At 38.1% G+C, this 21,840-nt stretch overlaps 1 protein-coding gene across 16 annotated transcripts in view; it reads right to left on the bottom strand.

Moving 5' to 3' along the window:
• The window catches only part of DLG2 (discs large MAGUK scaffold protein 2), a 2,077,851-nt gene that overhangs the window by 1,602,289 nt on the left and 453,722 nt on the right, over window positions 1-21,840 (bottom strand). For 2 of the 16 annotated variants that reach the window (XM_067038365.1, XM_067038373.1), the window contains exon 1: window positions 7,791-8,406. The exons of 12 other annotated variants lie outside the window; for them this stretch is intronic. In XM_067038365.1, coding sequence (XP_066894466.1) covers window positions 7,791-7,820 — 30 coding nt within the window. In that variant the 5' untranslated portion in view covers window positions 7,821-8,406. Of the gene's footprint in view, window positions 1-7,790; window positions 8,407-21,840 lie in introns of those variants that run through there. 2 more of the 16 variants (XM_067038362.1, XM_067038364.1) reach the window with 1 other exon arrangement.

The raw sequence follows: 21,840 nt of genomic DNA, 5'->3' as shown, positions 1-21,840 counted from the left end.
TTTTTAAAATAAACTCATTTGATTCCGTACAACAATCCTGTGAAGGAAGTACTCATAAGCCAGTATCATTATCCCCATTTCAGACTTGAGAAGATAACACTCAGGGAGAGTAAACTGAATTGACTAAGTTTACTAATATAATAAATGGCAAACCCACGTCTATAACTTTAATTTCTGAACCTTGGTCCAATGCATATTCCCAAATTGGCTTTGGTGAAACATACATATGTGCAATGAGACAGTTCTCAGGCAAGTTAATCATTGGTAACCTGCATTAAGACAATCTTACTACGAACATTCAGATGAAATAATGGGTAAATTATAAAGAGAAGTGATGAATTCTTTTGTACTTTATAAAGACAGTTATGCAATTTTTAAAATTTTTGAGCACAATAAATATGTTTAAATATTATTTGATTTGTACTTGTTTCCCTTGCAAACCCACACTTGTCTCATAAAGTATGATTTACCTAAAAGTCTCATAAAGGATAATCCTCTCAAACAGCTCTTCACAGCACATGTAGCTTTTACTAACAGTGTCAAAAAGGGTTGATGTTGCGAATAACATCCTGGTAATCGGGTTTGGCAGGAAAGACTATTTACTACAGATGTATTAACAGATGACTGGTGTGATTCATACGATACATTTTTATTTCATTTCTAAAAGTTTATTTTTATAGGCTACAAATATGTGTCCAAAAAACTACAAATCTACAACTAATTACGAATAACTCTAACCATAATGATAAACCATTATGAGGGTGCATTATTCTTATTTAATTAGATGTTTAGGTTGAGAAGGAACAAAATCCAAAACATAGTATCAAGAGTATGTTTTAACTAAATAATAACCTTGAAGTGATTTAACCAGGAGACGATGGTAGTAGATAGGAGCATGGACATCAGTGACAAAGATCTGGGTTTGAATCCCCACTATGAAACTGCCCAGTTGTGTAAACAGGCCTCATTTTTAAGATGTGGAGGATTTTACTTCATTGAGTTGGTCTGAGGAGTAAATGAGTTAATTAAATCCATCAAGCTCTTTCAGTGTGTCAGAATATGTCCCAGATATTATGTATACAAACATGAGAAAAGTAGACGTAGTCTCTTCCCTCATGGAGCTTCTGTCTAGTTAAGAGACAGACACTGAGAAAATAATCACACAAATCAGGGTATAATTATGAATTGTGGCAAGCAGAAATATGGGACAATATGAGAGTGGATACCAAGAATATAAAAATCTAACTGGAGATTTTAGGAAAGGTTGTGGCATGTACAGTCAGACCTGGAAGATAAGTAGCATTTAGACAGATGGATGGTGCCGTCTAGACAGAGGAGTAACAGGTACAAGTCTCCAAAGCAGAAACATGGCTGATACCCTCAAAACACAGAGGGGAGCCAGCAAGGCCAACGTGCCAATTAGTTTAATGAAGTACGGGGAAGGTAGCATAGATATAAGAAGTAGTCTGGCCCATGAATTTTTAACATTCTTGGAGTATAAAATACAAGGTGGAACGATGGAAGATAAGACAGGGGAGGAATGGAGGTGCCAGGTCAAGGGAGACCTGCATACTAAGGTAAGAATTTGGACAATCACTCATCTTGAGTTGAATAGGGTGCTATCGCAGGGCCTCCACGTGAGAGTCGTGCCTTTGGATTTGTATATTAGGTTGATCATTCTGGCAGCCGTATGGAATACTTAATAAAGGAAATTTAAGCTATTATATTAATGGAATTCATATGCTAAAGTGTTTTATGCAATTAAAATGGTTAATACCAGGTTACTAATGTAGTCATGAAATCTCTTCACATTGGCTTTTCTCCTACTTTTCTACACAAAAAGGCCAGAGTTTATTGAAATTTCCCTACTATTAGCTGCCTTTCTTTTTTTTTTTTTGTGGTACATGGACCTCTCACTGTTATGGCCTCTCCCGTTGCACAGCACAGGCTCCGGACGCGCAGGCCCAGCGGCCATGGCTCACGGGCCCAGCCGCTCCGCAGCATGTGGGATCTTCCCGGACCGGGGCACGAACCCGTGTCCCCTGCATCGGCAGGCGGACTCTCAACCACTGCGCCACCAGGGAAGCCCATATTAGCTGTATTTCTGCCTTTCTCTTCCCCCCAGTAGATTTTTCCTGGTCCATTAAGCCCCCTGCTCCAATCTCTGTTCAGTGGACTTGCCACCTTGCAGACGCTTGGTTGAGATGATAGGTATCAGAACCAGTGGCACTGGCAGGTTAGGTATGAGAAGAGCATCAAGAAAAGATAAGAAGATAGGGAGACTGTGGCCCTCAGCAGAAAACAGTGCACCTACCCCTTACAAGGTAATATGCTAAGTACTTTATAGTTCTTGTCTAACTGAATTGTCAAAACAACTCTGTAAGATAGGTGCTATTTTATAGAAGAGAAAACTACATTTCAGAGAAGGTCATCCAGCTAGTGAAAGGTGAAACCACTGTTTTTACTGAACAGGCATAAGGATGGGCAAAGGGGAGTGTTGCAGAAAACAGAAGGAGAGAGCTCAAATCAGAGAAACGAAATGGGTGAGAAGTCAGGGCAAACTGGTATTTGGGACCAGAGTTAATGACGGAAGGAAAATCCTATTTACTTTAAGATATTATTTCAACTTGATATTTATGACTGGGCCCCCACCTATGGCTGCATCCTTTGTATCTTGCTACTCACATTGGATACCTTACATCCCAGCCACACTGACCTCCCTTTCCTTGAGTGTGCCATTCTCTCACTTACTTTTCTCTCTTCCAGCCTTCTATCATATCTGGGACCTGGCCTACAACTCTTTCGCCCTCACTGTGCCCTCCATTCTTCGTACCAGTCCGCCACTTCCTCAGAAAACCCTTTCCTGATATGACATCTCAACCTACCCTGCCACCAAGCACACCAGATTCTTTAGGTATCTCTGTGCTCGTTTCATAGCACCCTATATTCACCTCCTTTCACACATTGTTATTTCTATAATTGGCTATTTTCCCCATTAGATGAAAAGTTCCATGAGAACAGATTGTTCACTATAGCCCCATGACTTCCAATATGTCAGGTACATATTAGGCATTCGATAGATACTTGTTAAATGAATAAAATGAATGAATGGGTGTGCTATTTTACCATGAGAGCAGATGCAACTATACACCTGCATGAATTAATAGCTTTGTCGATGAAGACTGGGCCACTCAGGTCAACCATTTGTTGCCTTGGTGATTCGTTTCATTTTCTCTATGTAAAGCTCTGCTGGAAAATAAATATAATTTTAGTCCCCCCCCCAAAAAAAAACTATAGTTGTAAATACTTCTATGATGAACACATTTATGAGTACAACATGTCACTTTTTTCTATTAAAAATGATAAATAATATAATACTTATTAGCATTAACAAAAATATCTTTTAAATGCCCAGCAACAACTTTGATTTCCTTTTAGAAATTCTAAACGACTCTAATTCTTATAAAAGATGGTTGGTTGACAAATACGAAAAGTAATATCTTATTTACAGAATAGATGTAGTATTAACATCAGTAAAAGCTTCTTTTATGCTGCCTGGTCCACTTTGCATTCTGCTATTTGAATTTTATTATGCACATCAACCTGTTACAAATATTAACTATTAATAGTACCATCATGACTTTATTAAAAAAAATACAGGAGTAATTCAACATAGCATATTGCAATTGTCTATGTAGATTTTTTAAACATTTTTTTTTTTTTTTTTTGCGGTTCGCGGGCCTCTCACTGTTGTGGCCTATCCCGTTGCGGAGCACAGGCTCTGGAAGCGCAGGCTCAGCGGCCATGGCTCACGGGCTCAGCCTCTCCGCGGCATGTGGGATCCTCCCGGACCGGGGCATGAACCCGTGTCCCCTGCATCGGCAGGTGGACTCTCAACCACTGCGTCACCAGGGAAGCCCGTGAACCTTTTTTAAAATGTTTATAAGTTTGGTTAATGGACACCTGAAATAACAATTTATAATTCACCCATTACTACTTTTTAAGAAACTTAGCGTACATGAATAATTTTATTTGCAGAGATAATATACTTCAGAAGAATATTAGATTAGGATAGAAAAGGAAGGACCTCAGAGATACATTAAAATACATTTGTTTTACAGGCACAAGGACACTGATGCCCAGATGCCTCTAGGTGCCCAAAGTTACAAAGTACAGATTTACTTTGATTTTTTTCACAGTTCCACATTTCTTCTGTTCTTGTATCAAATCCCATATGCTATTACATATGATACTTGAGAATTCCTACACAGCAAAAGAAAAATTCTACCAACTGCTCGCATTTTATTAAATTTAGCCCAGAATATTGTGCCTGCTATCCAGAACTGCTTTCCTATTGACCAATCATCTAACAGCATGTTTCTGTCTTAACATAGTCTAACATTATTTTCCTTGTATTCTAGTTAGCAGAATTATTGGGATTATTATATTTTAATTATTCAAAACATGTAAGAAATGTCCACTCTATAAAACATGTTATAGTAGTTACTAAAATTGTATTTAATCAATATTATTGGGATGATCTCATTTTCCTCAATGACCACATCCAAAGAAAGGGATAGATTAAAGATATAACTTGTGAGTTGATCACAAGTTAATTATATAGTTATTTATTTAATTATATAGTTAATTATTTCATTATGCCAGGAATTGTGCTGGGTACTTTTAATACTTTATGGCAACATCACTTACTTATAGGTAATATCATGTTTTTCTCACAGATGGGGAAATCAAGGCTCAGGGAAGTTAAAAAACGTATCCAAGTCCTAAAGCCAATAAGCATAAGAACAACAATTTAAATCCAAGTCTTGCTCCAGAGCCCTGCTCTTCACACTAAGTCATGTCACTTCTCTTTTCTCAGTAGTGACATTTGTGACAAAAGAGTTAAAATTGAAATTGGGCAGAAACATTCCAATAAAAGAGATGATTCAATCTTCTTATAAAAGTGAGGTATCTTAACATCTGAAAAGACCTGAAAAGACATGACAGAAAATCTGTGTTTTGGGTTGCTCTGATGATTTTCTGGCCTAAAATATCTTACTTCAAATCTGTGGGGGTCTGCAAATCAGTCTGATCAGACTGGAGCCCTTAAGACCTTAAGCAATCTGAGTCTTATGGGTGAGATCTAGGGTAAGATTTTTTTATCAGGGGGGTTAGATTATTATGAAACATGTCATAATCATTTCCTTCTTTTTACATGCAGAAAAAATAAAATGAAAAACATTTCTCCGGTATGTCTAATAGATCCTTTTATATTGCCATTATGCAGTGCTTTGACATGATTTGTCATAATTTCTCCTTTCATTAATCTTCTAATATTATTCTTAAGAATATGGAGCAAAGACATGAAGAGGAATTTATTTCTACACTGTGTGTGATAGAAGGGAATGGGAGAATGGAGAAGGCCAAGAGGTCATAGAAGGATCTAAGGGGAAAGGAAGTATGTTTCATGCCAAGGTGGGAAGGAAGGAAGAGAACCAGTGGAAGTATTTATGTTTCCTGTCACTGAAATCTTTGATGGGGGTGGTGGTCAGCTGTGATAACTGAGATCTGTCACAGATGAGGTAGAGCCTGGGACAGATCAGGGTAGCTAGTTAGCTAGCAGTTCCAGTCTTACTGAAAGCTTCCACAAAGCAAAACTTGAAGAAAGCATCTCAGCCAGAACGTGGCTAGAATGTGGACTCATTACTGGAGAATAAAGTGATAGGAGATGAACAGAGATAGAATTAAAATTTCGAAGTTGTTGGCAAGCTTCCTGTCAAAGAGTCCCAGGAAAGTGGAACAAGGGCATCCCAAGTACATGGCCACTTGGGAAAAAGGAGTATCAGTGAAGGTGGGTGAGGTGAACAGGATTTGCATTCTGAAGTCCTCTAGGATACCTCCTCACCTATATGCAGCTTTTAAATCAACCATGCATTATTTACCATTTAAACATCATAATATAACTTTGTTTTAAGTATGTTTATTTTATAAAGATGTTACATATGCCACCCTAGAAATATTCACGAACATAATTAATTCAGAAAATTCATGGTTATTTGTCCTGTTGAATTGTATATTTTACATGATAAATCAAAATACTGGACTAACGACATTTATCTCTGATACAGCATTTAAGGCAGAGTAATAGTATTTCTTACCTTATACCTGTAGTCATTAATATTTTGATAAGTCGATATATAGCACAACACATTTTTTAATTAGATGATGTTTTCCAAATTGAGGAAACTTAGATTTCACTGTTGACTTACTCTGTTCAATGCAACAGACTTCCAGTTTTGAGTTCTCATTAATAACCTTTTAAAACATTTTTAAAGTACTAATTATGTTTTATATAGTATCTTCAATTATTATGATTTTTGAAATAATTATGAAATCCATGTAGGTCAGATTTAACAGTATTCTCTCAGGAAAAGTAACACCAAGTGTAACACCTAAGGAAAAGTAAAACATATTTAAGAGACTGCTTTCCTGGATTGTATAAGGAAATACAAGTTGCCACTTAGCTTTTTTTGTTTCTAATTTACTTTAGTTTATTTTTACTGACAACTAGAAAAATTGACTGAGATGCTTGGCAATTTTTAAAGTAAAATAAGGTATTCATCTAACTTTGAGGCCTGGTCAACTAACCCAACTAGAAGTTTTTAGGCTTCAAGTCCATTAACATCAACTGAAGCTGCCATGTGATACTAGGCCCTACAGGAAGCTATCCCTTAAGATTTTCTGAAATATAATCTATAAAAGTAAAATATTTAAGGTCATACTATGGAGAACTTGGTTGGTGGATTCAAAATTAAATAATCTAATTTCTTCAATGATGAAAGGAGATCACAGTGGGAAATCTATACTTAATGAGTCTCAGGCACTAAGCTATTGATTTTGTTGTGTTTAATGGATGTCCAATCAATGTGAGAAACTAAAAAATACAGCTCGAATTAACTCATGTTATGCTTACATGCAAAATAAAAAGTGAGCTAATGAATAAATGTCTTTTAATTAGTTTTTTCCAAAACTAATAGTAATTTCTATTCAAATAACAAGTGATGATAAAATTTAAATACATTATTCAGGACTGATGACAGAATAACATAAAATGTGTTTGAAATTTTTAGCTATTTTCTGTAAACCCATAAAAGAATTGCCTATTGATTTTATTCTACTCCCACTTTTGTTTCTAGTTCTGATAATACAAATACTTCATTTGCTTCTAATCAAAATAGACTCATTTCAACATTAAATATTGTGTTTGTTTGTTTCAAATCAGAGACTAAAGAATTTTTCCTTTAAAAAAAATCACTAAAATTCAGAATATCAGAATTCTCCAATCAGAAACAATATGTCAAGCCACAGTAAAGCTGATTGGCTTCTTCAAGCATACAAGACATGGTTTTTAAATGAAAAGCTAATTATCACACTCAGAAAGACTACCCTGATACATTATGTTAAAATGATGTGTAAGCTACACTACTACTACAGATATTTTAATATTGAGATATAAATAGATGCAAAAGCAAATCCTGCCATTAAAAAAAAAAAAACAAAAACAGGCAAATTCTCCTTCATTTGCACAAACACACAATATCACTTTAAGAAGTTGAAATCAAATAAAGACAGGACCCTCAGACCTTCGTGGGAAACAAAATGCCCAGCAAAGTAAATTATACTAATCATTTTATCTCATGAACTGGCAGCACCTACCAGAGCTGTTTAATTACAGGACCAAAATAATAATAGAAAAATGCACACAACAACAGCCCTGTTTCCTATCCTACCTTTGTGGTGACAATGCACAGGCAATCCATCCTGGATCTCTACACAGGACTCAGTACATGGAAATCACACCAGCAAATCAGCAAAGGTGAGAAAAGCCTTTTGGTAAATAGCACACAGAAAGAAGCAGAAGCTGGATTCTGCACAGACGGCTTTTCCAAGGGGGCCCCTCATGGGAAACTCGAGTCCTCCTCCATAGAGCTCAAGACAAGCAGGATTCTCCTAAGCACCGGAAAATCCCCTAGAAATCATCTCCGGCAAAACTTCCCCGTGGCTTGCAGGGCTCCGCGGCTGCATGGTCCTCAAGTGGATTCCGTGATCGGAGCAAGGCTCCCGGAGCGCCTCACACAGTTCTGTCGTGGAGATGAGTGTTACACCAAGCACCAGAGAATCACATTTCAGCTCTCGTTCTTGTTTCTGAATTCTGATCTGCTGCTTCAGTATACCCATAAGATCTCCTTTGCCAGAGTCTCCCCCCACCCTTTGCTGCCTTCGTCTTTCCTACTAACAACTCTGAGTAAGCACAATACAAAAAACTACCCGGCGCATCTATCAAAGGGCTGTCGTTCCGCTGCCAGAACAGCGAGTGGCTTTGGGTAATAAAAAGCTATTTATTATGAGCATGATTCCCAGCAGTCTAAATGACTCGAAAGTTATGACTGAAAAGCTAAGGTGCATGCGGTGCTGCATATATCACATCTCAACTCATTTGCAATTACAAGGGCAGCTTCTTACAAATGACTAGCAGCTTGAAAAAGAAAATCCCGGCCAGGTACATTTTTTAAAAACTGAGAATTTGGAGGTTTAACTTAAAAAACGCTAGATTTCTTCTTTTATTTGTGTACCTATTTGTGCCTTCTCTGACATGTGAATACACAAACAACCTGAATATTTAAAGTATATTATAAAATCGAGGTGGGAGGAGGTTTCAAAGTGTTCATAAAAGTTCCACAATCTGAGAGACAAAAAATGAGTTTTCCCAAACTTTTCCCTCCTCACTAGCTGCCTGCAGGCACTTATTACGTGGGCAGAGCTCTGTGTTCCCTTCTGCGGATTCTAGCAGCAAATGATTAACCCTCTTCCTTCCTCCCAAATCCCTCCCAAGCTGCTGCACAGACTGCCTTTGAGGCGCTTGACAAGCATCTTTCTGGATAATAATATACTTTTTTTAGTTTTTTAAGGAACCTCCATACTGTTCTCCATAGTGGCTGTATCAATTTACATTCCCACCAGCAGTGCAAGAGGGTTCCCTTTTCTCTACACCCTCTCCAGCATTTACTGTTTGTTTGTAGATTTTCTGATGATGGTCATTCTGACCAGTGTGAGGTGATACCTCACTGTAGTTTTGATTTGCATTTCTCTAATGATTAGCGATGTTGAGCATCCTTTAATGTGTTTGTTGGCAATCTGTACATCATCTTTAGAGAAATGTCTATTTAGGTGTTCTGCCCATTTTTGGATTGGGTCATTTTTTTTTTTTTTTTTTTGGATATTGAGCTGCATCAGCTGTCTGTATACTTTGGAGATTAATCCTTTGTCAGTTGCTTTGTTTGCAAATATTTTCTCCCACTCAGAGAGTTGTCCTTACATCTTGTTTATGGTTTCCTTTGCTGTGCAAAAGCTTTTAAGTTTCATTAGGTCCCATTTATTTTTGTTTTTATTTCCATTTCTCTAGGAGGTGGGTCAAAAAGGATCTTGCTGTGATTTATGTCATAGAGTGTTCTATGGTTTCCACTAAGAGTTTTATAGTGTCTGACCTTACATTTAGGTCTTTAATCCATTTTGAGTTTATTTTTGTATATGGTGTTAGGGATTGTTCTAATTTCATTCTTTTACATGTACCTGTCCAGTTTTCCCAGCACCACTTATGGAAGAGGCTGTCTTTTCTCCACTGTATATTCTTGCCTCTTTTATCAAACATAAGGTGACCATATGTGCATGGGTTTATCTCTGGGCTTTCTATCCTATTCCATTGATATGACCCAGCAATCCCACTACTGGGCATATACCCCAGGAAAACCATAATTCAAAAAGAGTCACGTACCACAAGGTTCACTGCAGCACTATTTACAATAGCCAGGACAAGGAAACAATCTAAGTGTCCACTGACAGATGAATGGATAAAGAAGATGTGGCACATATATACAATGGAATATTACTCAGCCATAAAGAGAAACGAAATTGAGTTATTTGTAGGGAGGTGGATAGACCTAGAGTCTGTCATACAGAGTATAGTAAGTCAGAAAGAGAAAAACAAATACCATATGCTAACACATATATGTGGACTTTAAAAAAAGGTTCTGAAGAACCTAGGGGCAGGAGAGGAATAAAGAGGCAGATGCAGAGATTGGACTTGAGGACACGGGGAGGGGGAAGGGTAAGCTGGGACGAAGTGAGAGAGTGGCATGGACATATATACACTACCAAATGTAAAACAGATAGCTAGTGGGAAGCAGCCGCATAGCACAGGGAGATCAGCTCGGTACTTATGTCCAAGTAGAGGGGTGGGATAGGGAGGGTGGGACGGAGACACAAGAGGGAGGAGATGTGGGAATATATGTATATGTATAGCTGATTCACTTTGTTATACAGCAGAAACTAACACACCATTGTAAAGCAATTATACTCCAATAAAGATGTTAAAATAATTTTTTTAAAAAGGCAAAGAGCTAGTGTATATGTTAGAAATAATAATAATATACTTTCTTTTTCATCCTCTTAGACACATAGGCTGAGACAGACTTGAAACAGAAAGAAACAGGGGTGCAGAGAGAAGGGCGGGGTGAGAATGAGAGAGAGAGAAAGTGAGTGACAGAATGAAAATCACTGCCTGACCAATAAAAATGGAAAATCAATGCTTCCTTCTCACTAGGAAGAAAATAGATAGTCAACTTGACCATGGATGACGATAAGAAGAAATGTCTAGGGACCCATACGTTGGGATCACTTCTTTAAGATGCCAGTAGAACCATTCCCCACTCCTCCAATACCCTCTCATTTTTTATAAAAAGAGTATTTTCTACAATAAATAATTTGAAAAACGTGTGGACATGTAAGACTCTTCTACCTTTCATGAATTTTTCAGGTTCTAACCTCAATATTCTCCTGATTGCTAAATAGATGAATGTTTCAGAAACTGACATGCCATTATTTTACCAAAATGAGAACACCGTTTCTAAAGAATTTAGAAATTTAAAATCCATAGCAAACCAGATATGTGTTCAGAGAAGAAAAGAAGAAAAGTGGCTCAAAAATTATTTATAGTTAAAAGACAATTTCCTCTGAACTGTTTTATTACACCAATTTCCTACTGGTGTAATAAACTTCAGATAATTTTCTAGTTAAACAGCATAAATAAAACCCATGCTCTAGTCCATTCAATTAGATAACTGTTTTATGGGGTTCAGTAATATGAAAATGTTAAAAAAAAAAAGCACCACCTTGCCTATTTACCTCATTTATTACGTCATCACGATGTTTAATTTAATTCAATACTTCCTAAGCTTGTCTCAGAGTATGTATAACGTCATGTCCTTGAGCATTCCCAGGTATCAGAGTCCTTCCCTGATAAAACCAAACCATCTTATATGCAATTGATACTGATTATCATATTCATCTGCAAGGTAATTAGGCTTTATGTTCCTATAGCACTTTAAATTTGCAAAGCACTTGTGACATTCTCACCAGCTTGAAAGTTTAAATGAATTTCTAAGAACAGGTACCTAGTAACTTATTCTAAGCCCTGGGCTTTGTAAGTCACGATCAGAACAGAGACAGTCGGGGATTAGAAAGAGAGAGGAAGTAAATTAGGTAGCAGAGGAAGATGGATATTTTACAAGGTATCCTTGGAAGAAAAGTATCTTTGGAACTATATTGCATTTTCCTATAGTGGAGAAAGCTAAGAAATGGGCAAACTTGCAGAGGAAGCCTGATTATTCTTTTGACCCTGGCTGATCACAGATGAAAGCACTTTGTAAACTATAAAGACCTACAGAAAAGAAAGGCAATTCATCTAGCATAGCTCCTGACCTCCCATATACACTCCCTAAGTCATTCATCTAACACATGTTTGTTGAGGGCTCACGGTATGATTTTTTTGATTAATGTATGTATCACCTACTAGACCATGAGTACTTTAAAGGCAATTTTGACTCTGTATTACCATTCCCATAGTATGTACTAACTGGGGACACCAGGGTGAGCACAAGCTAGAAGAATCCCTGCCCTCAAGTGATTCAACACCTATAGTACAGTACAATAAGCACTTGGGGGTGTTTGAGAATCACAAAGTAAAGGCAATTAACCCAGAATGAAGTAGTCAGGGGCGGTTTTCTAGAGAGGAACACTGAGCTGACCTGAGAAGGACCCACAGGAGTTAGCTAGAAGTTGTGAGGAAGAAGAATTCTATGCACTCTATTATATTTAAAGGGGAGTGAATCAATAATAATGTTCTTCTTTCTACAATCAGCTTAGATAAACATATCCAAAGGGTTTTCATTAAATAAAAGTACTTTAGAGCAGGCATTTCACAAACTGAACATGTAATCTCTGCTGGAGGAAAAAAAAGACCATCACTCATACAATGTTAAGTGAGTACAAATGTGCTGTAAAGCCTGTGGAATATACATGTTCTATAATCGTTAGGTGGTACTTATTACGTGTGATTAATTAGATTATGTTTGTATGTTTAGATAAAAGTAAATAGGCAGCATTTTAAAGTGTAGTTCTACTTAGGATGCAACTTTCTATTTTGTGTGTTCATTGCCTTCCATTGATTTTCCTCAGATATAAAGATGATAGAAGATAATACACTCCTTCACCTCAAGGGAAACATTCCTTTATTTTTAAAATTAACAAGACATCAGCCTGAAGTACTTTTTTACTGACATAGAGCTCAATTGGTCTTGTGATTTCACAAGAAGTGTTTGGCAAGATATAAAGCCACAGCCTGCAAACTACTTCACTTGATATTCTTTAAGGTTAATGATATCAAGCCAGGAATATATTGATTTTCAGTAAAACCTACTATTGGAAGTTTGATACCAGAAAATTACTATTGTAAATTACTTGCATTAAGTCCATACCTTAACCATTTAAATGCATTATTTTATTTTGTTTCATTCCAAAAGGGAAAATAATATCTCATAGTTAAATATACCCTGTGGCTAGAATCTGGGCCCCATGAGGATAGATATAATCTATATCTCTGGCACCTAGCATGGTACCTGAACTTAAGAGTACCTGTACAGGGACTTCCTTAGTGGTGCAGTGCTTAAGACTCTGAGCTCCCAGTGCAGGGGGCCTGGCTTTGATCCCTGGTCAGGGAACTAGATCCCACATGCATGCCACAACTAACAGTTCACATGCCACAACTAAGGAGCCAGCAAGCTGCAACTAAGGAGCCCACCTGCCACAATTAAGACCCAGTGCAACCAAGTAAATAAATAAATTAAAATTTTTTTTAAAAAAAGGAGTACCTGCACAAAATAAATATTTGGGGACTGAAACAATGATCACAGCTCCAGTTATGCCATTTATTTTTCCTGATAAAACATTTTTTAAAATACAGAGCAGTGGAAGAGAGACAGGGTCACATGACACAGTCAAAATCTCCAGGTGAATATTGGTTTAAGATGGCAGAGTAGAAAGACGTGCCCTCACTCGCTCTTGTGAAAGCACCAGAATCACAACTAACAGCTGAACAATCATCAACAGGAAGACACTGGAACTCACCAAAAAGATACCCCATCCAAAGACAAAGGAGAAACCACAGTGAGGTGGTAGGAGGGGCGCAATCACAATAAAATCAAATCCCATAACTGCTGGGTGGGTGACTCACAAACTGGACAACACTTATACCACAGAAGTCCACCCACTGGAGTGAAGGTTCTGAACCCCACGTCAGTTTTCCCAACCTGGGGGTCCAGCAATGGGAGGAGGAATTCCTAGAGAATCAGACTTTGAAGGCAAGCGGGATTTGATTACAGGACTTTGACAGGACTGGGGGAAACAGACTCCACTCTTGGAGGATACACACAAAGTAGTGTGCGCATCAGGACCCAGGGGAAGGAGCAGTGACCCCATAGGAAGTTAAACCAGACCTACCTGCTAGTGTTGGAGGGTCTCCTGCAGAGGCGGGGGGTGGCTGTGTCTCATCATGAGGACAGGACAGGGGCAGCAGAAGTTCTGGGAAGTACTCCTTGGCATGAGCCCTCTCAGAGTCTGCCATTAGCTGCACCAAAGAGCCCAGGTAGGCTCCAGTGTTGCATCACCACAGGCCAAACAACCAACACAGAGGGAACCCAGCCCCACCCATCAGCAGACAAGCAGATTAAAGTTATACTAAGCTCTCCCCACCAGAGCAACAGACAGATCTACCCACCACCAGTCCCTCCCATCAGGAAGCTTGCACAAGCCTCTTAGATAGCCTTATCCACCAGAGGGCAGACAATAGAAGCAAGAAGAACTACAATCCTGCAGCCTGTGGACCAAAAATGACTTTCACAGAAAGAAAGACAAGATGAAAAGGCAGAGGGCTATGTACCAGATGAAGGAACAAAATAAAACCCCAGAAAAAACAACTAAATGAACTGGAGATAGGCAACCTTCCAGAAAAAGAATTCAGAATAAGGATAGTGAAAATGATCCAGGACCTTGGAAAAAGAGTGGAGGCAAAGATCGAGAAGATGAAAGAAATGTTTAACAAAGACCTAGAAGAATTAAAGAACAAACAAACAGAGATGAACAATACAATAACTGAAATGAAAAATACACCAGAAGGAATCAATACCAAAATAACTGAGGTAGAAGAACAGATAAGTGACGTGGAAGACTTATGGTGGAATTCATTGCCATGGAGAGGAATATAGAAAAAAGAATGAAAAGAAATGAAGACAGCCTATGACACCTCTGGGACAACATTAAGAGCAACAATATTCACATTATAGGGGTCCCAGAAGGAGAAAAGAGAGAGAAAGGACCCAAGAAAATATTTGAAGAGAGTATAGTCAAAAACTTCCCTAACATGGGAAAGGAAATAGCCATCCATGACCAGGAAGCACAGAGATTCCCATACAGGATAAACCCAAGGAGAAACACAACAAGACACATAACAATCAAACTGGCAAAAAATAAAGACGAAGAAAAATTACTGAAAGCAGCAAGGGAAAAATGACAAATAACATACAAGGGAACTCCCATAAGGTTAACAACTGATTTCTCAGCAGAAACTCTACAAGCCAGAAGGGAGTGGCATGACATATTTAAAGTGATGAAAGGAAAGAACCTACAACCAAGATTACTCTACCCAGCAAGGATCTCATTCAGATTCAATGGAGAAATCAAAAGCTTTACATACAAGCAAAAGCTAAGAGAATTCAGCACCACTGAACCAGCTCTACAACAAATGCTACAGGAACTTCTCTAAGTGGGAAACACAAGAGAAGAAAAGGACCTACAAAAACAAACACAAAACAATTGAGAAAATGGTAATAGGAACATACATATCGATAATTACCTTAAATGTGAATGGATCAAATGCTCCAACCAAAAGATACAGGCTCGCTGAATGGATACAAAAACAAGACCCGTATATATGCTGTCTACAAGAGACCCACTTCAGACCTAGGGACACATACAGATTGAAAGTGAGGGGATGGAAAAAGATATTCCATGCAAATGGAATTCAAAAGAAAGCTGGAGTAGCAATATTCATATCAGATAAAATAGACTTTAAAATAAAGAATGATACAAGAGACAAGGAAGGACACTACATAATGACCAAGGGATCAATCCAAGAAAAAGATATAACATTTATAAATATATATGCACCCAACATAGTAGCACCACAATACATAAGGCAACTGCTAGCAGGTCTAAAAGAGGAATTCGACAGTAACACAATAATAGTGGGGGAATTTAACACCTCACTTAAACCAATGGACAGTTCATCCAAAATGAAAATAAATAAGGAAACAGAAGCATTAAATGACACAATAGACCACATAGATTTAATTGATATTTATAGGACATTCATCCAAAAACAGCAGATTACACATTCTTCTCAAGTGTGCACAGAACATTCTCCAGGATAGATCACATCTTGGGCCACAAATCAAGCCTCAGTAAATTTAAGAAAATTGAAATCATATCAAGCATCTTTTCTGACCACAACGTTATTAGATTAGAAATCAATTACAAGGAAAAAAACGTAAAAAACACAAGCACTTGGAGGCTAAATAATACATTACTAAATAACCAAGAGATCACTGAAGAAATCAAAGAGGAAATCAAAAAATACCTAGAGACAAATGACGATGAAAACACTATGATCCAAAACCTATGGGATGCAGCAAAAGCAGTTCTAAGAGGGAAGTTTATAGCAATACAAGTCTACTCAAGAAACAAGAAAAATCTCAAATAAACAATCTAACCTTACACCTAAAGGAACTAGAGAAAGAAGAACAAACAAAACCCAAAGTTAGCAGAAGGAAAGAAATCATAAAGATCAGAGCAGAAATAAATGAAATAGAAACAAAGAAAACAATAGCAAAGATCAATTAAACTAAGGGCTAGTTCTTTGAGAAGATAAAATTAACAAACCATTAGCCAGACTCATCAAGAAAAGGAGGGAGAGGACTCAAATCAATAAAATTAGAAATGAAAAAGAAGCTACAACAGACACCACAGAAATATAAAGCATCCTAAGAAACTATTACAAGCAACTCTATGCCAATAAACTGGACAACCTGGAAGAAATGGACATATTCTTAGAAAGGTATAACCTTCCAAGACTGAACCAGGAAAAATAGAAAATATGAACAGACCAATCCAAGTAATGAAATTGAAACTGTGATTAAAAATCTTCCAACAAACAAAAGTTCAGGACCAGATGGCTTCACAGGTGAATTCTATCAAACATTTGGAGAAGAGCTAACACTCATCCTTCTCAAACTCTTCCAAACAATTGCAGAGGAAGAAACACTCCCCAACTCATTCTATGAGGCCACCAATCTCCCTGATACCAAAACCAGACAAAGATACTACAAAAAAAAGAAAATTACAGACCAATATCACTGATGAATATAGATGCAAAAATCCTCAACAAAATACTAGCAAACAGAATCCAAAAACACATTAAAAGTATCATACACCATGATCAAGTGGGATTTATCCAAGGGATGCAAGGATTCTTTAATATACACAAATCAATCAATGTGATACAACATATTAACAAATTGAAGAATAAAAACCATATGATCATCTCAATAGATGCAGAAAAAGCTTTTGACAAAATTCAACACCAATTTATGATATAAAACCTCCAGAAAGTGGACATAGAGGGAACCTACCTCAACATAATAAAGGCCACATACGACAAACCCACAGCAAACATCATTCTCAATGGTGAAAAACTGAAAGCATTTCCTCTAAGATCAGGAACGATACAAGGATGTCCACTCTCATCATTATTATTCAACATAGTTTTGGAAGTCCTAGCCACAGCAATCAAAGAAGAAAAAGAAATAAAGGAATACAAATTGGAAAAGAAGTAAAACTATCACTGTTTGCAGATGACATGATACTATACATAGAGAATCCTAAAGATGCCACCAGAAAACTATTAGAACTAATCAATGAATTTTGTAAAGTTCCAGGATACGAAATTAATGCACAGAAATCTCTAGCATTCCCATACACTAATGATGAAAAATCTGAAAGAGAAATTAAGGAATCACTCCCATTTACCATTGCAACAAAAAGAATAAAATACATAGGAATAAACCTACCTAGGGAGATAAAAGATCTGTATGCAGAAAACTATAAGACACTGATGAAATAAATTAAAGATGATAAAAACAGATGAAGAGATACACCATGTTCTTGGATTGGAAGAATCGATATTGTGATAATGAATAATGACTATATTACCCAAAGCATTCTCCAGATTCAATGCAATCTCTGTCAAATTACCAATGGCATTTCTTACAGAACTAGAACAAAAAATCTTAAAATTTGTATGGAGACACAAGAGACCCCGAATAGCCAAAGCAGCCTTGAGGGAAAACACACAGAGTTGGAGGAATCAGAATCCCTGACGTTAGACTCTACTACAAAGCTACCGTAATCAAGACAATATGATACTGGCACAGAAACAGAAACGTAGACCAATGGAACAGGATAGAAAGCCCACAGATAAACCCACACACCAATGGTCAAATAATCTATGACAAAGGAGGCAAGAATATACAATAGAGAAAAGACAGTCTTTTCAATAAGTGGTGCTGGGAAAACTGCACAGCTACATGTAAAAGAATGAAATTAGAACACTCCCTAACACCACACACAAAATTAAACTCAAAATGGATTAGAGACCTAAATGTAAGACAAGACACTATAAAACTCTTAGAGGAAAACATAGGAAGAACACTCTTTGACATAAGTCACTACAAGATCTTTTTTGATCCATCTCCTAGAGTAATGGATATAAGAACAAAAATAAACAAATGAGACGTAATTAAACTTAAAAGCTTTTGCAAAGCAATGGAAACTACAAACAAGATGAAAAGACAACCCTCAGAATGGGAGAAAATATTTTCAAATGAATCAATGGACAAAGGATTAATCTTCAAAATATATAAACAGCTCATGCAGCTCAATATTAAAAAAACAAACAACCCAATCCAAAAATGGGCAGAAGACCTAAATAGACATTTCTCCAAAGAAGACATACAGATGGCCAAGAAGCACATGAAAAGCTGCTCAACCTCACTAATTATTAGAGAAATGCAAATTAAAACTACAGTGAGGTGTCATCTCACACCAGTCAGAATGGGCATCATCAGAAAATCTACAAACAGCAAATGCTGGAGAGGGTGTGGAGAAAAGGGAACCCTCTTGCACTGTTGGTGGGAATGTAAATTGATACAGCCACTATGGAGAACAGTATGGAGGTTCCTTAAAAAACTAAAAATAGAATTACCATATGGACCAGAAATCTCACTATTGGGCATATGCCCAGAGAAAACCATCATTCAAAAAGACACATGCACCCCAGTGTTCATTGCAGCACTATTTACCACAGCCAGGTCATGGAAGCAACCTAAATGGTCATCAAGAGACAAATGGATAAAGAAGATGTGGTACATATATATATAATGGAATATTACTCAGCCATAAAAAGGAACGAAATTGGGTCATTTGTAGAGACGTGGATGAATCTAGAGACTGTCACACAGAGTAACGTAAGTCAGAAAGAGAAAAACAAATATCATATATTAACACATATATGTGGAACCTAGAAAAATGGTACAGATGAACCAGTTTGCAGGGCAGAAATTGAGACACAGATGTAGAGAACAAACGTATGGACACCAAGCGGGGAAAGCAGCAGGGTGTGTGTGTGTGTGTGTGTGTGTGTGTGTGTGTGTGTGTGTGTGATGAATTGGGAGATTGGGATTGACATGTATACACTAATATGTATAAAATAGATAACTAATAAGAATCTGCTGTATAAAAAATAAATTCAAAAGTTCAGAAAAAACACCTATACTATGCATTGTTTGTCCATGTGAGAACCATATATGCATATAGTAACTATTATATATATATTTATGAAAGAAAAATATATAATATATAGTAAAATAAATATATGTAAGAAAGAAATAGATTGGTACATGTAGCTGAAGATATATGCAGCTATAATGTTTTTATTGGCAAATCCAGTCTGATACAAGAATGTTGGTTTGGAACAACCCTATTTATAATGGAAAAGGACAGTTTCCAGCTAAAGTGCTGCAACAACCACTGCATGCTGCCGAAACTAGGTATCTGCCCTTGTGATAGAAGCATAGTGATAAATAAAAGCATTTTTATTTCTAATAGCTGTAATTTATCAAGCGGCTATTACCTGAAGTATTGTGGCAAATACGTTACATATTATCTCTCATGGTCACAACACCCTGTAGAAAGGAAATATAATTCCCATTACATAGATGAAGAAACTGAAGCTCCCTGAGATTATAGAATTTTCCCTAGATGACACAGCACCTACATGCCTCCAACTTGGAGTGCAAAATCAGTGAGCTTTTCATCTCACCATACCTCAAATCCTGAGGCAGTTTCGGCCTCCCCTAGTCCAGCTTGAGAGTATGGCACAGACAGAGCCAAAAGGCCCTCCTCTCTAGCCAAAGGTAGCCTAGACTCCATGCAGACTCAGTATAAACAATTTGTGATCCCCCTAAAAAGATAGGCATGTCTATGGGCTCCTATACTGAGTCCTACCTAGCTTATAAGGACCTTGGGAGCAACCCAGAAGGAATGGACTCTCTAAAAGAAAGATTATCTCCGAGGAAAATAACTAAAGATATCTACCCATGTGGACTCTCATCCCAGTCTGTCTGTTCCCCATTCACCCAGGACAGCAGGCACACAAGTGACATCTGCAAAGCTTGTTAACTTAGTAAAATAAATAGACTGCAGGCAGGTCATGGCAAAATGCCTGCCCTCATTTCTAAAGTCTCCAGAGTCAAATAGGAAATTCAGATCAACTAGAAAAGAACTGACTTTTCCAAAGAATTCCCATGATGAAAAAATATCTGGATAGTACTGGATTCTGAAATCGAATCATCCAAGGCCATAGTCTATGTATTCTGCACTTGTTAAATGTGTGTGATTCTTTGTAAGAGAAACATAAAAATTAAATTAAAAAATTTTGAGTGGAGATGGGCACAGAGCTGCCGAAGAGACAAGAGACTTTTTCTTTCCTCTTTGTCTCCTGGTGCGTGAGGAGAGGGGTTTAAGCGCGCCGCTGAAAGGAGCTCCAGAGATGGGCGCAGAGCTGCCAAAGACACAAGAGACTTTTTCTGGCCTCTTTGTTTCCTGGTGCTAGAGGAGAGGGGATTAAGCAAGCCACTTAAAGGAGTTCCAGAAACGGGTGTGAGCTGCGACTATCAGCGCGGACACCAGAGATGGGCATGAGACGCTAAGGCTGCTGCTACCGCCACCAAGAAGCCTGTGTGCAAGCACAGGTCACTCTCCACACCTCCCCTCCCGGGAGCCTGTGCAGCCCACCACTGCCAGGGTCCCGGGATCCAGGGACAACTTCCCCGGGAGAACGCACGGCACACCTCAGGCTGGTGCAACGTCATGGTGGCCTCTGCCACCGCAGGCTCTCCCCACATCCATACCCCTCCCTCCCACCAGCCTGAGCCAGAGCCCCCAAATCAGCTGCTCCTTTAACCCCGTCCTATCTGAGAAAGAGCAAACGCCCTCGGGTGACCAACGCGCAGAGGCGAGGCCAAGTCCAAAGCTGAACCCCAGGAGCTGTGCGAACAAAGAGGAGAGGGGGAAGTCTCTCCCAGCAGCCTCAGAAGCAGCAGATTAAAGCTCCACAATCAACTTGAAGTGCCCTGCATCTGTGGAATACCCGAATAGACAGCGAATCATCCCAAGTTGAGGAGGTGGACTTCGGGAACAAGATATATTATTATTTTCTCCTTTTTCTTTTTCTGTGAGTGTATATGTGTGTGCTGCTGTGTGAGATTTTGCCTGTAGAGCTTTGCTTTCACCATTTGTCCTAGGGTTCTGACCGTCCTGTTTTTTTGTGATTTTTTAACTTTAAAAAATTTTGCTTCTTAATAATTATTTTTTATTTTAATAACTTAATTTTATCCTACTTTATTTTATCTTCTTTCTTTCCTTCTTCCTTTATTTATTCCTTTCTTCCTTCCTTTCTCCCTTACTTCCTCCCTTCCTGCCTCCCTTTCTTCCTTTCTCCCTCTATCCTTCCTTTCTTCCTTCCTTCCTTCCTTCCTTCCTTTCTTTCCTTTCTATTTATTCTCCCTTTTATTCTGATCCATGTGGATTAAAGGTTTTTGGTGCCCCAGCCAGGCGTCAGGGCTGTGTCTCTGAGGTGGGAGAACCAACTTCAGGACACGGGTCCACAAGAGACCTCCCAGGTCAATGTAATATCAAATGGTGAAAAGATCCCAGAGATCTCCATCTCAACACAGAGACCCAGCTTCACTCAAGCTACAGTGCTGGACACCCTAT

This window comes from Kogia breviceps, chromosome 7, assembly GCF_026419965.1.
Source record: "Kogia breviceps isolate mKogBre1 chromosome 7, mKogBre1 haplotype 1, whole genome shotgun sequence".
Lineage (NCBI taxonomy): Eukaryota > Metazoa > Chordata > Mammalia > Artiodactyla > Physeteridae > Kogia > Kogia breviceps.
The sequence above is the reverse complement of the archived record's forward strand: the minus strand, read 5'-3'. Positions and strand labels throughout refer to the sequence as shown.